General features: G+C 39.3%; 2 protein-coding genes across 5 annotated transcripts; one reads left to right on the top strand and one right to left on the bottom strand.

Moving 5' to 3' along the window:
* Positions 1-667: 667 nt before the first annotated feature.
* LOC119740007 (ectonucleoside triphosphate diphosphohydrolase 4-like) lies at positions 668-11,773 on the bottom strand. 2 transcript variants are annotated; one of them, XM_038215192.1, is made up of 10 exons: positions 11,635-11,773; positions 10,490-10,869; positions 10,151-10,301; positions 9,759-9,922; positions 9,433-9,587; positions 8,460-8,629; positions 7,398-7,728; positions 6,391-6,473; positions 4,055-4,216; positions 668-3,003 (listed from the first exon to the last, which is right to left on the bottom strand). In XM_038215192.1, exons 1-10 carry the CDS (start codon positions 11,640-11,642, stop codon positions 2,754-2,756), a joined length of 1,854 nt encoding a protein of 617 aa, XP_038071120.1. In that variant the 5' UTR covers positions 11,643-11,773; the 3' UTR covers positions 668-2,753. The 2 variants fall into 2 exon arrangements, with proteins under 2 accessions (XP_038071120.1, XP_038071121.1); XM_038215193.1 differs by having other exon boundaries at positions 9,460-9,587.
* Positions 11,774-11,783: 10 nt separating this feature from the next.
* LOC119740010 (vesicle transport protein SEC20-like) lies at positions 11,784-14,186 on the top strand. 3 transcript variants are annotated; one of them, XM_038215199.1, is made up of 6 exons: positions 11,784-11,865; positions 12,709-12,801; positions 12,937-13,028; positions 13,328-13,435; positions 13,555-13,670; positions 13,986-14,186. In XM_038215199.1, exons 2-6 carry the CDS (start codon positions 12,742-12,744, stop codon positions 14,171-14,173), a joined length of 564 nt encoding a protein of 187 aa, XP_038071127.1. In that variant the 5' UTR covers positions 11,784-11,865; positions 12,709-12,741; the 3' UTR covers positions 14,174-14,186. The 3 variants fall into 3 exon arrangements, with proteins under 3 accessions (XP_038071127.1, XP_038071124.1, XP_038071126.1); XM_038215196.1 differs by lacking the exon at positions 11,784-11,865 and adding an exon at positions 11,905-12,163; XM_038215198.1 differs by lacking the exon at positions 11,784-11,865 and adding an exon at positions 12,182-12,311.
* The last annotated feature ends 806 nt before the right edge of the window (positions 14,187-14,992 follow it).

The following is a 14,992-nucleotide window of genomic DNA, read 5'->3' as shown; positions in this document are numbered from 1 at the left end:
ATTCACCGGGCGCCTTCTATCGGGTCTTCCATAACCCGTTGTCTTACAAAAACATGGCATCCAAATTGACCAATCCACAGCTTAGTCCACATTTCTGATTGAAATGATGTCAGTCTCTAGGACCACTCTGACTGGCTGGCGCACGGGTCGCATAAAATTTACATGCTATCATATGTCAAACGTCCAACTGTGGCTATGCCCACATGAACGTCTGCTCCTTGGACTTCTTTAGGGATAGCATATGTAAATATCTGTCAATCGGTGAAAGTAGCAATGGACAAGTGTCATATCTGATGTTAGTGCCTTCCTGGATCCCTCCAGTGTTTGTGTGCAGATGTGTTTACTCATCACTTCACGACTTCTTTACTACTCAGTTAACCGCAGCTGGGCAATCATCAGCCGAGTTGGTCAGTTGTCGGTTCCAGTGTCCCTCTTGAGCACTTCCACAAAAGAGGTTTTCTGACCAGCTTGCTGTTTGTTGTTGTGTAACAATCATTTGATTATGTCTCCCCGTCCATTCCTAAATCAATCAGTTTGCTCATGTGAATGATTACTTGCTACCTCATTCAAACAGGAAGGGACCATTACTGTTCCAAAACCGCCCCCCCCCAAAAAAAAATACCCCACAAAGCTTACATGTAATGAAAATAAAGTACTGTACACGCTGATCTTTTAAAATTTATTTATTTTACACATTTGAAATTACTTTCCCAAAATAGCTTAAATATATGTACCCAGACCACTTACATGCACATTTTGATTCTGAAAATCAGAAAAAGATTGTAGTTTATGAAGGAAAAGCAAAGGAACAAAAGAACTAAAGTTCGCTGACAAGAAAAACCTAAAAAGTCGCAATAAGAAAGTAAATTGTGTTTGTCCCATTTGAAAATGCACTTTGTGGCCTTTTTTATGACAAACATTCAGTCAACTTGCAGTTTATGTTGAGGCAGTTGTATTACATCACAATGATTAGCAGTGGTGCTATGGACAACACCATCTACATGAGACTTATAACGAGTTCCAACTTATTTGCATAATAACTCTTGGCCACATGAGGTCCCTGTTCGCGCTGAATTTTTGCATTGCGCGCTATGCATGAACATATACAAGCTAGCGAGATATAGCGACCGCTGCGGATAGAAACGACGAGCGCCTTGACCAAGGCTAAGCCCATAAAGAATGAAAAGCTGGCATAATTATGACCCATATCAACCCAGGACACACTTGACTTACAAATTCCCTGGAAATAAAATATTTATTAATTGTGAAAGATTTGCATAACATGCATTCAAAAAAATGTTTAAGTATGCATGATGCAATTTTGTAGTAACATGATAATATATTTTTTCAAACATTTAAATACTGATAAATATTCGTGTAACAATACTGTATGCTTAATATGTGTTCCCATACACAGAACACAATCCATCCTTAGTTTTTGCCGGCGACCAAATAGTGTTCTGAGTTTAAGTAGAGGTGTCTTCATTAAAATTCCCTGCAAGCGGACGGTGATGCTTCCTGATTTTTGGTCAAGGCTTACAATGCCTTGGACTGAACCGTGTGCAGTAGCACTTGTGATGAGAGCTCTCTATGCAGGACACGCTGCATGTGAGTGCTGGTTCTCGTACCTATGACGTCAAGATCCCCGTTTGTTATTTCCCAGGTTTGCAGTATTGTCAATATTGCTAGCATCGCGACTTTGGGCATGATCCCGGACTACATGGCATACAGGTTTATGACTTTTGACCAGCACCCCTTAAAAGACATCGTCAAAAATGGACAACCACAGGTTGCAGGTTCAAAACCCTGCTCCAGTCAATTTCTTTGTTCAAGTTTAAAATAAAGACTAAATTTATTGTAAATGTACACAACCCAGTAAAACCAGGTGTATAGACATGTGTCAATGAGTCTGCCTGTGCATGGTGACAATGGGCTCCATGCGCGAACAAGAGAGGGCGTTATTTGACAACTTTCAAGAGCCCCGTATAGCGTGCGTCTTTGCGTGAGCGTCGAGTGTCAAGCGTGATTTAGCAATGCGTTGGAATGTCTCTGCCAGTGGTCTCCCCCAACTCTCCATAGCTCATAGCCAAAATAGCTTGGGATTTTTTTTGTTACCGATCTCCAGCAATTATGTTGGAAACCAATGGCATATCCCATGCAATGAAACAAAATTGGGACTCTTTCAGCCCCAAGTTACTAAAAGTAATCTTGTCTTGACTATGCTGTACAGTACAAGAGATACTGCAAATCCTAGGTTTTTTTAATGAAACTACTGACTTGGGGTAGAGAGGAATCTTAGGATTAAGGCGCAAATGGGAAGCTTCAACATGTCATTTGAATACATTTTTGGTTTTTTATGGAATTGCACTTTGTGCAATAGGAATAGGACAGAAACTACTGATTGTCTTGATATTCAATCCAAGACAACAAAAACATTTTGTTCTTGATTAACTCCTTACAAACAAAGCAAAAAACTGACAGATATAGGAATGATATGGAATTATAAATAAAACTGAACAAAACAAGTACAAAGCCACCCCCTCCTCACAAAATAAAAATCAAACAAAAACCAAAAACATAAATTCTTTGATACAATTAAAACAAAACATAATACAAAATAAATTTCCAAAAGCATTTTCACAACAAATCCTTTATTAATAAAATAAACCATGATTTGTATATATTCTGTAAATATTCTCCAAGTGCATTTAAGTTGGGCGATTTCATGTTACCCATGAGGGGTGATCCTACCGTTAACTGAGCAGAACTGCACCAGTTTCCTGTATCCCTTCTTGGATTTGCCCCTCATCCGTCATGAAGTAGGCCATAGTCGGGACCCTCGGTAGCGGTCTGGGTCCCAGGACCCTCAACCAGCGGAGGTACAAGAAGATGAAGATACAGACGACGACGAAGCAGCTGATGAGGATGTACTGATTGGAGACTTGGGAGGCGTGGACCCAAGGAGGAGGGACCTGCTTCTGAAACACGCCCAGCTGGATCTCCCTATAATAACAAACAAGACAAAAGAGGACTGGAGAATGAATTCTGTGTGTAACTTCATGTACACCTTCAGAGGTAAAAATGTGAAAACACTCAGGCAGAAATGCAGAATTGACCTATCGCGGTTTGCAAATTAGCCACGCCCCTTAGACAATCCTATGGAGTTTTTGTACGTTAACTTTGTTTGTCTCGGATTTTGCGCGTTCCGCGTCCATTTGTATATCATGTAATTGGACAATATTTCACAAGCTGCGTTGACACGATTCTAACGTGATTCTACCGCGATAGGGTCAATTGTAGTCAGGTCTACAGCTTGTTACAAGTCCACCACAAGTCAATCACAAATCAAATCACAAGTCCATCACAAGTCCATTACAAGTCAAATCACAAGTCCATCACAAGTCTATCACAAGTCCTTCACAATTCCATCACAACTTCATAACAAGTCAATCACAAGTCCATCACAAGTCAAATCACAAGTCCATCACAAGTCCATTACAAGTCAAATCACAAGTCCATCACAAGTCCATCACAAGTCACATAACAAGTCATTAACTAGGCAATCACAAATCAATCACATGTTCCTCACAAGTCCACAAATTCAATCACAAGTCATATCACAAGTCAATCACAAGTAAGGTCCAAGTACCAGGGGATGAACAATGACAATGTGATGTTTGTCACAGTTTATTCGACCAGCATTTGCATTGAGACTCAAGAAGTTGTGATTGAATTAGGATTGTCTTGTGATTGACTTGTGATTATCGTCAATTTACTGGTGATTTATATGAATGTCTTGGGATTGACTGGTGATTGAGTTGTGATTGACTTGTGACTACATCTGAACTTGACTTGTAGTCGGCTTGTGACTGACTCGTGAGTATGATTCTCTTGTGCAAAGATGCTACAAAATAATGTACAAAAAATTAGTGTCAAAGACGATGTTGCATCAATTTGCCACCAATCTGACACACATTGTCTGAAATCAACTTGTCTTTTTCCAACATGTACAGACCCAGAGTAGGCTTGCTCCTTGCATACATTCATGACTAACCTGAGTGGGAAGAATCGTGTCCTGTGAAGTATGGCACCCAATGTCCACTGCACCTCTTTGTCTTGTATAAGGCTGGCAGTGCGCAGGTATTTATAATTCTCAGGAAATCCGAAGCCTTTATGAAGGACTGTGGTGATCCAGGCCGACTTAAAGCACTGGTACCTGAAAAAAAGAAAAAAAGAGTACGAAAATCTATAATCAAATGGCATGCTAATTTTCTTTGGGTTTCATACCCCCGCCCCCATAACACCCCCTCAAAAAAATTTGAATGAATAAATAAAACGGATGTTCTGTTAAGAACAGAAAACTAACAAAACACAACCTGCAACTGTTTTAACGTCATTTATTGAGAGAGTCAAACCTGCAACTGCACAAATGTTTTCTGCAACTTTTTGGGTTTTCAATTTTAAGCCCTCTTTTGGATTAAGTCTTAATTTATTCACCTATTAAAGGTGGATATGAAACCTTCTAAATTGACTTGAGGGAAAACAATCTAATGCAGGCTAAGTTTTTTATCTCTGTATATGTGTCGTGACCAAAATTAAGAGAAAACCAGAAATAAACGGTTTCATTGCATTACAGCTGCAGAGTTGTATCATCCACATATACAAGAGCCAGAGAAAAATTTACTGAATTATGTTTATGAAATTGGAAAGCCAGATAAACGAATATGAAATACAGTTTGTTATTGTCTTCATTTATCCCAGGTTATTAAAACTTTTGGACTAGTCTGCACAGTAGGTAAAATACTAAAATCAAGTTTATTTCTAGTTGACTTTTTTTAAAAAGTTTGCTAACCCCAAATTCTTAAAAGAAAAAAAAGTGGGGAAGGTAAAATAATGAGTAAATATAACAGCACAGTACAAACTTTGCAGAAAATCCACAATAACAAGACATTTTTATGGCTCCATGCCAACATTTGAAGAAATCAGAGAATATTTTAAGTTATCCCGAAGTCCTAACGAGGATGTAATGACGCACGGGCCTGCCCACTCCAGACAGACCAACCGTGATTAGTGCGTTTCCCATTAAGGCCATGCTATCTATTATCGTAAGCTGGCGGACTGCCAACTTAAGTGATGGCAGTGACGCACGCTGAAAACATAATCAGACAATTGCAAACTTCAAGATGCAGAATTAGAGAGCTCTGTTTTAATTGGACTCGTTAAAACTGCCTGGAGGACACGAAAACACTTCACTTGTCAACAACTTATTTCCCCCTCTGACCTCGGTTGATCAGTTTGTTTGTCTGTTTCGATGCTACGTTATCATTTATTCAAAAGGGGAATAACAGGATTTTATAAACTGAAAATTGAAATCAGGCTTCACAACTTTGATGTCAATGACACCTACATGTAACAACCCAAACGTTTATTTACAAAATAGTCAATGTTCAACACATAGTGTGGTAATGGTTGAATACTTCAATCTAAAACAACGCACACTGGAAACTGGAATCAGTAAATTGATCTTCCCTTGTGTGTGCGGAAAACCTAAAATGAACAGAATATAGAAAAAAAACCCAGAATATTTAGAAGAAAGCATATTCGTCTTAACGAGACGGCCTCCCACACACAGCAGCAAGATAAGATCATCAACTCATTAAGGATGAGGGGAAACAAGTCAAGAATGTACAAAACTTGTAATTGGCTTTTTCAAGGATTACAGCAGTAATAGTTTTATATGTTCGAGTCATTTTGTTTTATAAGTTCAACAGGATGTTTACGTGCTATACCCATGACAACGGTAACCAAGTGGCCAACTGTCAGCAGGATAAGTGACAGTGGGTCAACATGGTCATTTTTATTGGGGGGGGGAGGTAAATTTTTTTGAAAAGGGCACTTGCACATCCGTGCTGAAATGGAGACACGTATTTTTTCTCCGGACACTTGGCCTCCGTAAAATCAAATAGGGGCGGGGGTGGGGGGGGGGGGGGGGAAGGGGGGCCTTGGTACCATCTGTCAATGGGGGCGCTGTTTGGGCGCTGTTTAAAACCGACGGTTGTGCACACTTATGGACAATATATGGTGCTTTTCAGGGCGATACATGGCAGATGGGACTAAAAAGGGCACAACTTCTTTTTAAAAAGGACACTTGTTCAGAAAAAAGGGCACTTGTTAAAAAAAGGGCACTCTTAACAAAATATTGGGGGGGGGGGTAAGCGATGGTGAAAAAAGGGCATTTGAATGTTTGAACGCTCTGATGTTTTGCTTTAAATATTTTTTTTCTGGAAATATTGATGGTTGTACTGAACAAATCAACTAAAGTCCAATACATGTATGACTACAAAAAACAAATTTGACTTTTAAAAAATTGAATTTGAAATTTGTACTCACTTTAATCTGTGTGCATCTGCTTTGGTGTATAATCCTTTATCTTGATGCTCCTGGATTAGTGACCACCGTGTTGCACAATAATCCTGAAGGAAACAGACAAACACACAATGAAAAATCACTTTTTGGAAATATTACCAATGTGCCATTAAGATCCACCCAAAACATTTTTATGACTTTGATTTCAGCATACATCAACTTATTTTTTTTTCCACTGCAGAGCTAAAAGGGAATTAATAATATGCAAATAACATCAACAATAATCCTCAACAGGATCAGCAGATTATGTGGACAGTGTGGATTAATACAGATCATACCACTTCCATTACAGTTGATGCACCCCAGTTACCCCAATTAGGTGTTCTCTAATTGGCCTTATTCACGAGTCGGCCACATTTAATTGATAGTGAGGTCAAATCTTCATTTTTGGAACTTGTGTGGAGAAATGTAGCAATGACATTACAAATTAATACCAGTCTGCTCTGATGAATATTTAGAATTTGTAATTAAACATACCCTAGTGTTTTAAGCCATATATGAAAAAAAAGAAGGAAAGTCAGGCTAGAATGAATAAATAGTCTGGCACCAACTCATTCAACAGTTCACGATTTATGAAACACATTCAGGGAACATGACAAAAAATGTTCCAAAAGGAACAAGAATGGGCTGCTCAACCCAAAATAATACCACAGCTTTCTTTTGTTCACGGCTCAGATCAGCAAGGTAAAAAAAAAAATTATTTTTTTTTTAAAAAGGGACCAATTTTTTCAAAGCTATTCTAGCTCTGTATTTCACGGGCAATAGAGAAATGTCTACTGTTGCCATTTTACAATGTTGTAGAGAAGTTCACAAGTTCATCGCAAGTAAAATCACAAACTATTCAAATGACAAAGGCATTCCATTGTTACTGTTCATCCCTTTACTTGTGATTGGACTTGTGATTGGACTTGTGATTGACTTGCAATGGACTCGTCTACAACAATGCCAATTTTTATAACCCTTTGACGCACCTTTGCGGCCTTTTCAAACTTGACGTACTCATACATTCCTCCCATGCGAAGCACGTCCTCCATGCAGTACCAATACTCGGAGAAGCCGTAAAACTCACTGTTTCGGAACTCAATCTCGGGCTGGAAGACACCGTTGAACGAACACGGCTGCTTGGGGCAGGGAACCGTCAGATTCATGAGGGGGACCAGGGAAGATTGACATTGTTTATAATCACCGGTTCCTTTCATGTAGATTGTGTGGCCGCCGTGGGTGATTTTGTCTTGCATATGGACTGGTAGGCAAGGGTCCAGGTAAGGGGAATCTTCTTTTAAACCCGGAGGATTGGCAGTACTGAAAGAAAAATGGAAATGAGTATTTTTACCAATATATGCAATCATGTATTTAATAATGAATATACATTTTCAGCTTCTCAACTTGTCAGATAATTACATCCAGGTGTTATCTTGTGTCTTGGACACTGGAATTTAATTGGGTTTTATGGTGTGATCAAGTGTCAAGTTTTTGAAAACTTGGGCAACAGTACATACGTTTCCATGTTTTTGCTGAATGTATCATGCTTAATTGCACATATTTCAGACTTTTGTCAGATAGTTGGTTGCGCACTCACGGCTGTGCCTGATCCAAATGTTGCAGCACTAGGGCCAACAGATCGGTCTCTTGTTTGAAGCAACAAAATCGCTTAAAATCTTAAAAAGGGTGCACAACAACTAACTTGTTGAAGTTTCAGCCCAGTGGCAACTATACATTTTGAGAAAACAGAGAAAACATATGCACAATTTGTTGGTTCTTGTAACTGGATTCCTCTGCTAACGCACTTACAATTACTGTGCCAATGGGCATGTTTTCTTAAACCCCCTTTGACAAATGTTTTCTTCTGAATTATACCATTTCAAGCAGGATGATTTCACAGGGCTTTTAGTTCCAGTCCTATCTTCACCTTGAGCAGGGATTTTCTTATTAAATCGGTAGGTACCTTTCCGAAGTCAATGCAAACTTTTCTATGTATAAATCCCCAGTTCTGGTACAAGTATTGATCCACTTTATCGCTGCTATTGTTTTACCTTTTTGTATTGCTGAATGTGGTGTTTACGAGAGCTTTTTCGTAACGCGTTCTAGCAGCGTTTCCTCCGTATCCCAGGAATGTGGTGACGTACACACGATATAAATGCTCAGTCTTGTGCACATCGCAACCGAGGTTGAACTCAGCCAGCATGCCTTTGGCTACATCCTCCTGGGAAAGAGGAGCAAGTCAATCATATATCAATCATATGTCAATCACATGTCCATCACATGTATATCACATGTCCATCACATCTCAATCACATGTCCATCACATCTCAATCACATGTCTATCACAAGTGAAATCAGGAGTGAATGAATTATGGTCCAATTCTTTTCCGTTAAACAAAAATCAATGATACATTTGGCAAACACAAATACTTATGCTTACTCTAAGTCAATTCCTACATGTATGTTTGAAAAGCATGCTAGTACTGGTGCGACTGCATACTTTGCTTAAAGCAGGGGTGTGAATGACCACAGATAGAAATAGCTGAAAACAGTTGAAAAAGGTGTAAAAAACTGAACTCTGGAAATCTCCTATACTGTTGTACACAGCAAGTGAGGGGAAAAAAGCTGAAATCCAAAACAAAAAAAAGCTGAAATCAGCTTTAAAGCTGAGATTTCACACCCCTGTTAAAGGGTATTTGCTTGATTTTATAGCAGGAATTATTGGTTATGGTAAGTAACAGTTGATTCATGCTTCACACAAATGAAACGCACAACAAGTTTGACATCAAGAAACATTCCTAGTTGAAATTTGTGCATTGTACATTTGCATGAGTACAAATTAGCCTTAATTCATGCATTTTCCTAAGCCTTACAATTGCTACTGAAACATCAACATATCTTGCTATTTCTTATAACAAAATTCAAAATGGATTAGCCAAAATGCAAGGATGGTAAGACTTTTTTTTGCTGGATGGAGGGGAGGGTGCGGTTTGGATCAACCAAAACTAGATTGATTGACAACACCTGAGGGTCTGACCCGTCGAAGCTTACGGTGTGCGGGACTTCGAAAGCGATTTGTGCCGAGCCACCTCCCATATCTAGAATGCCGACGGTGCGTGTACGCAGAACAGAAACCGGTCCATTCTCTCCAGCAACGTCAACTTCAACCATGGCGTCATCTGAAATAAAATGGAAGTTTTAATGAGTGCTAGCTACAAGGAATGTGCAACTACAGCCAGTGGTTAAGGGTAACCTCTAGGATTTGTTGTAGGTTCAGGATGTCAAAATTGTTTTGGGATTCAGAACATTCTGGATTTCAGATTCACACTTTTCAGTCATGAAATACATACTATCATTAGCATGGTCAAATCTTCCCAGCACGTAGTTGATGCCAATCCAGGCATACACTCCCTCCTGTTTGCCGCTGATCACCTCCACCTGCGTGTCCGAAAACAGAAAGTTGTAGTCCTTGGGAATGTCGGTCTTCAGGTCTTGTAGAATGGCTTCTTGCTGGCTGTAAGAATGCAAACCACACGACGTTAAAGTTTTACAATTTTGGAACTTCAAAGTTTACATGACAGTGGGTGTTTTTAAGACCTGGACTTTTTTTTAGTACCATGTTTTTATTCACTGAAAATTCAATAATACCATAGAGTGCTCAGGTGGTAATTCATTCAAATCTCTGCAATTATTTGGTTCAGTGTGACCCTGGGAAAACAACCTTGAAACTGGTTTAAGGTACCTGAGGGGTAGCATTCTCATGCCAGCCGTTGCCAGTATGTAGAGAGGTGACTCTGGATGCTTAGCGCTAGGGATGTGACTTGCTGCATAGTCTAACAGTGGCTTCAGGTAATCACTGGCTTCTGATGGAGAACTGGCCAGTGTGGCAAGACCTCAAAACAAACAAACAAACAAACAAAATATAAGAACTAACATTTCACACAGCTGTTGTCAAGGGTAAACGTTGTGAAACATCATCAAAATGGGGTCTGTCTTACAGTTGTACAGTTGACAGGTGCATACATATGCAAATTGTAATACTGGACCAATTTCCAAGTTCTAAGGATTTTTACATCATTACCTGGTTTTATCTTCATGACGACTGGTTTCCTACGTTTGTCTCGCATCTGATGGATCCGCAGCAGTCTATTGGTGTCCCCGATATGCCTCGGCCAAAAGTACACATATACCCTGGTTCCACTACTCCCTGCATCAATGACCACCCCATAGTACAAATTCTCATCTTTTGTATCGGTGACCTCTAGAAGTTCATATTTATTAATGAGGTCGTTCAAGGGGTCGTGCATGACCGGGGTCATCTCAACCTCTAGGTAGAAGATGAGGATGAGTCCAATGAGAGTTAATGCAAAGAAGAGGCAGGCGGTGCGTCGTACGTTGCTGGTGGTGAGACGGAGGTTGATATGCCATGATGCAGGAAGATGCAGGCAGGTTGGCTTCCATCTGAGGAGAAGGATGAAGAAATATTTAACCTGATCTCTAATTCGTAAAAGTAGCTGCAGTAGTGATACAGCCAAAAAACCTTTAGGCTGTAGTGTATATAGTGCTTGCAGTGGCACAGTATGATAAAAAATATGTGATGACGTTCTATAAAAATGGAAATTGGAAGTTCAACGGTGGTATAGAGAGTGACATTGGAGTGTAGATTTTTACAAGGGATTTTAAAACGAAAACCAACATATTCAGCATCAAATTTGGTGATTCAAAAAAATAACCGATGTGAAATATCTTAAATATGAAATATTTCCCATAAATTGTTTAATTTTTCTGTATCAGAGGTGATTGTATTTGTAGGGTACAATAAACTACAATAGTACTGGACTTCACTTCTGCATGGTTACGCACAAAATATCAAATATTATTATTAATATTAATATTTTTACATGCATGTATCATTTGTATGTACATGAGTCATGAGAATAGAATGAGACATAACATACATGTAAACCTCAACAGCAACCTTTTTATGCGGAAATGGCACTTTATTTTGGAACTCTTAATTATTAATAGGTAATGACTGCACTGAACTGAATAAATAAATTACTGCCTGGGCTGGGTCGGGGAAATATTGCAATGATTTTCACTGTGCAGCGCGAGTATTAAACATACAACTTACAATGACTTACAACTGTACAAGCATTGACAAGCAAGCAATTCGCAAGCGATTGCATTTTGTAAAATTTGGAAGCGGTTGAATATGTGACATACCTAGCCATCTATAACTTGCAGAAAGTACCATCAAAGTACATCAACAATACTCTGTAAGATGACGTTATCTGTCTCGTGAAATATGAAGTTAAAAGGCCTGTTAAAGAAGCCATTCCACGAAGAAAATCCGCACAGCTGGCGCCGGTTCGTTCACACGCAAAAAGAACGCAGACGATTTCTGATCTGGTACATGACTCACGTCAATGTGAAATTCACAGACATCGGAAAGGGGTACCAGACTATAATTCTTCAATTGAATTTTATTGGACACGTGTCACTTTCGTTGAAAATGGGTTAAAGTGCTGAACTTGTTTATGAATATAAGTTAAGGATGAACTCGTTTATATTTCAATTTGGAAATTTCCAAGAAAAAAGTGACTTATCATCGCTTTTTTTGGTTTTATTTAATTTTTGGGTCAACGAACTTTCTGATTAGTAAACAAACAAAATGGCGGCCGACTTGGCCGAGGTGCGAAATGTTGCCAAAGAAATCATTGCGTACGACCTCAAAATCAACGGCCTCATTCAGGTATTGTTGAACCGTTCTTGTGGAATATCATCGGCACTATCTCCTTCGGTTACTGAAATGAAATATCCACGTGAATGTTGTCAACTTTTTGGAAAACGATCAGTGGCATACGCCGTACAATTTCGCCTAGTGAAACACGACGTGTACCGTGAGGGCGCACTTTGCATTTTGTGGAAAGCAATTCATTGGTTTTGCCAAAATGTAGAGAGCCTAGGATATTTCTTAGAACTTGAAAGGTTCACAAAATGAAATCTCCCAAGCAGTTATACCTGAAACACTTTTAAACCTTTAGTTAACCTTTTTTGTTATATTTTGAGAAAATTGTCTGTTTTATTTCAACTTAAGTTCTAATAAAATAAAATAAGTGAAAAAACTGAAAAAAGTTTTGAAACTAATTAAAATAAAAAAAAAAAAATTTTGCATGCTATATTTATTTCCAGTAGACCTATCTGTAAACGTACGCCACCAAATTAAATGAAAAACAAAAATGATTTCCTGCCCATGTAACAGTCAACAGATCTTAATTGTCCGTCTTTTCTTTCTAGGAAATCCGGAGCAACTGTCGTTCCATTCATGATATGAATCAAGTCAACCAGAAGATAAAAGAACAAATGAAAACAACGCAAAACAGAATACAGGTATTGTAATGTGTTACCGTGGTAACATTTGGTTGAAGCGTAGATTACATTTTATTTGGACTACAGTTGTGATTGTAGGCAAGCAGTGTACTTTAATTTGCTTTGTTTTTGTTTTTTTACTTATTTTCATTTCAGGATTTGGAACGAATCGCAAATGAGCAAGACAAAGAAACAGACAGACTAGACATTCTCAAAGATGTGGGAAACTTCCGCAAACAGTTGGCAAGGTAACTGGATATGTGAGCAGTAGATTTTCAAACAGTTCTGTTCCCTTAGAAAAAAAAAATCAGAAAAAAGGGAAAAACAAAAACGTTTGTCGAAGTTTGGAATTCCTTTAAAACTTAACATCAACTGTCTGTGGATAGTGTCATGTTTTATTATTATTTTTCTGAAATAATTGTCGCTCATTTGTAGTGGAGTATTAATATGGTCCAACCTGCTTATTCACATGCGAGTTAATTCTATTTAGAGTCAAGAATATGATTTTAACATTTATTCTTTTGAAATTGTGTCTTTTTTTATGCAGTACCCAGACGTCCATCAGGAAAGCTAATTTATCCTGTAAGATGGCAATTGACAGACAAGAAAGAGAAAGTTTGCTTCAAGGCGGTACAGACCCTGATTTAAGGAAAAGGTGATTATATTTCTACTCGAGTATAGTTTTTGGTTCTACCAATAACCTGTTCCTTCAGTTCGTTAAAAGTAACTTGAGCCTTTTTTTCTTGTGTATTTTTCTTTTCTTTGTGATAACAGAATGAATAAAGAGAGTTTGGCGCAGACAGCTGGCAACATTACTGATAATCTGATGAGTCTGAACAGAATGATGGCGGCCAATGTAGCACAGAGCAATCTGGCCAATGAAGTACTAGGTACAGTATATAAACATCACAAATTAGTTATTCATAAGTTCCAGCCAATCAGAGGGCTGTATGCAAATAGCCTGAATGTCACATGACCACATCTGGAATCTTCTTGTGGTTCAAGCCATTGGTTTGTTAGATTGCAATTTTTATTTGTCCCGTTTTGTTTCAAACTGAGCAATGAATACATCTTCTGTTTGAATAAATGCAAGCAACTTTCCCCCGATAGTGTTGAATGCATGTAGGTTAAATTGCAAATGTGTCAGATCCAGTACTTAGCAAGTTGAATACGATGGCACGTTTTACATTTTTTTCTACTTGCAGGGAAATCATCAGCAACTCTCTCGGACACACATGAGGAATTCAAAGGGATGGGGGGAGTGATTCAGACAAGTCGTAGCTTACTGACCAAGTACAACAGACGAGAGCTGACAGATAGGTTACTCATCTTCCTAGCTGTGGCGCTGTTCCTGGCAACGGTGCTCTATATATTGAAGAAGAGGATATTTTGATGATGGATGAAGGGGGTTGGGTTGGGGTGGGGTGGGGTGGGGGGGGGGTTATAGAGTGGGGTGCGGTTTGGTTGGGTTTCAGCTGGGGAAGAGCAGGGTGTGGTGGTAGGCTGGGGAAGGGTGGTCGGGGTTGGGATGGGTGCAGTTTGCTTGGGTGAAGAAGGGGTGGGGAGGGGCTGGGTTGATCGGGGAAGAGGGGTGTGGGTGGGGATGGGCAAAGTATGGTGGGGTTGGGTTGGGTTTTAATGAGGTGAGAGAGCTGGATTCGGTTTTGGAGTTTATGGTGGGGATAACATATGGAAGAATAGAACAGACAGGTTTCATGCTTGCATGTAAATCATGTGCTCAGAAAAGTATTTGTGTTATTGTTGCCTTGAACAGAGTCTGCTGTATTTGTTATAGACTCTGCACAAACGGTTTATGGCACTGGGACTATCGACAATTGTAAACCAATCCAAGCACGCCAGAAATTCTATTACGAAGGCCCCCTTCAATGGCGAAAGCATTGTGCTAGCTATTGTTCAGATAATCCATCACGGGCCAGTTGCTTTGTACACAAGCACACACAGTTGTTTCTCCATTGAAGTGGGCCTCGTGGGTGTACTGTGATGACATGCCTGAATTTGTCTGCAGTGTGGGGAACTTGCTTCCTGTGTGCTGTTTGTGTGCATGTGGTATTAAATGTGCACAAACTTGTAACATCTTCATGTGGGCACCATGCGCATGCCGCAATGGTGTTCTGTCTCTATCACTATGGTGGCAGCAGTGTTGCGCAATTTCTTTGCAGGTTACTGGTTGACTGGTTTTACAAAACCAACT

The sequence above is a fragment of the Patiria miniata genome, unplaced genomic scaffold (genome assembly GCF_015706575.1).
Source record: "Patiria miniata isolate m_02_andy unplaced genomic scaffold, ASM1570657v1 HiC_scaffold_4, whole genome shotgun sequence".
Taxonomy (NCBI): Eukaryota; Metazoa; Echinodermata; class Asteroidea; order Valvatida; family Asterinidae; genus Patiria; species Patiria miniata.
The sequence above is the reverse complement of the archived record's forward strand: the minus strand, read 5'-3'. Positions and strand labels throughout refer to the sequence as shown.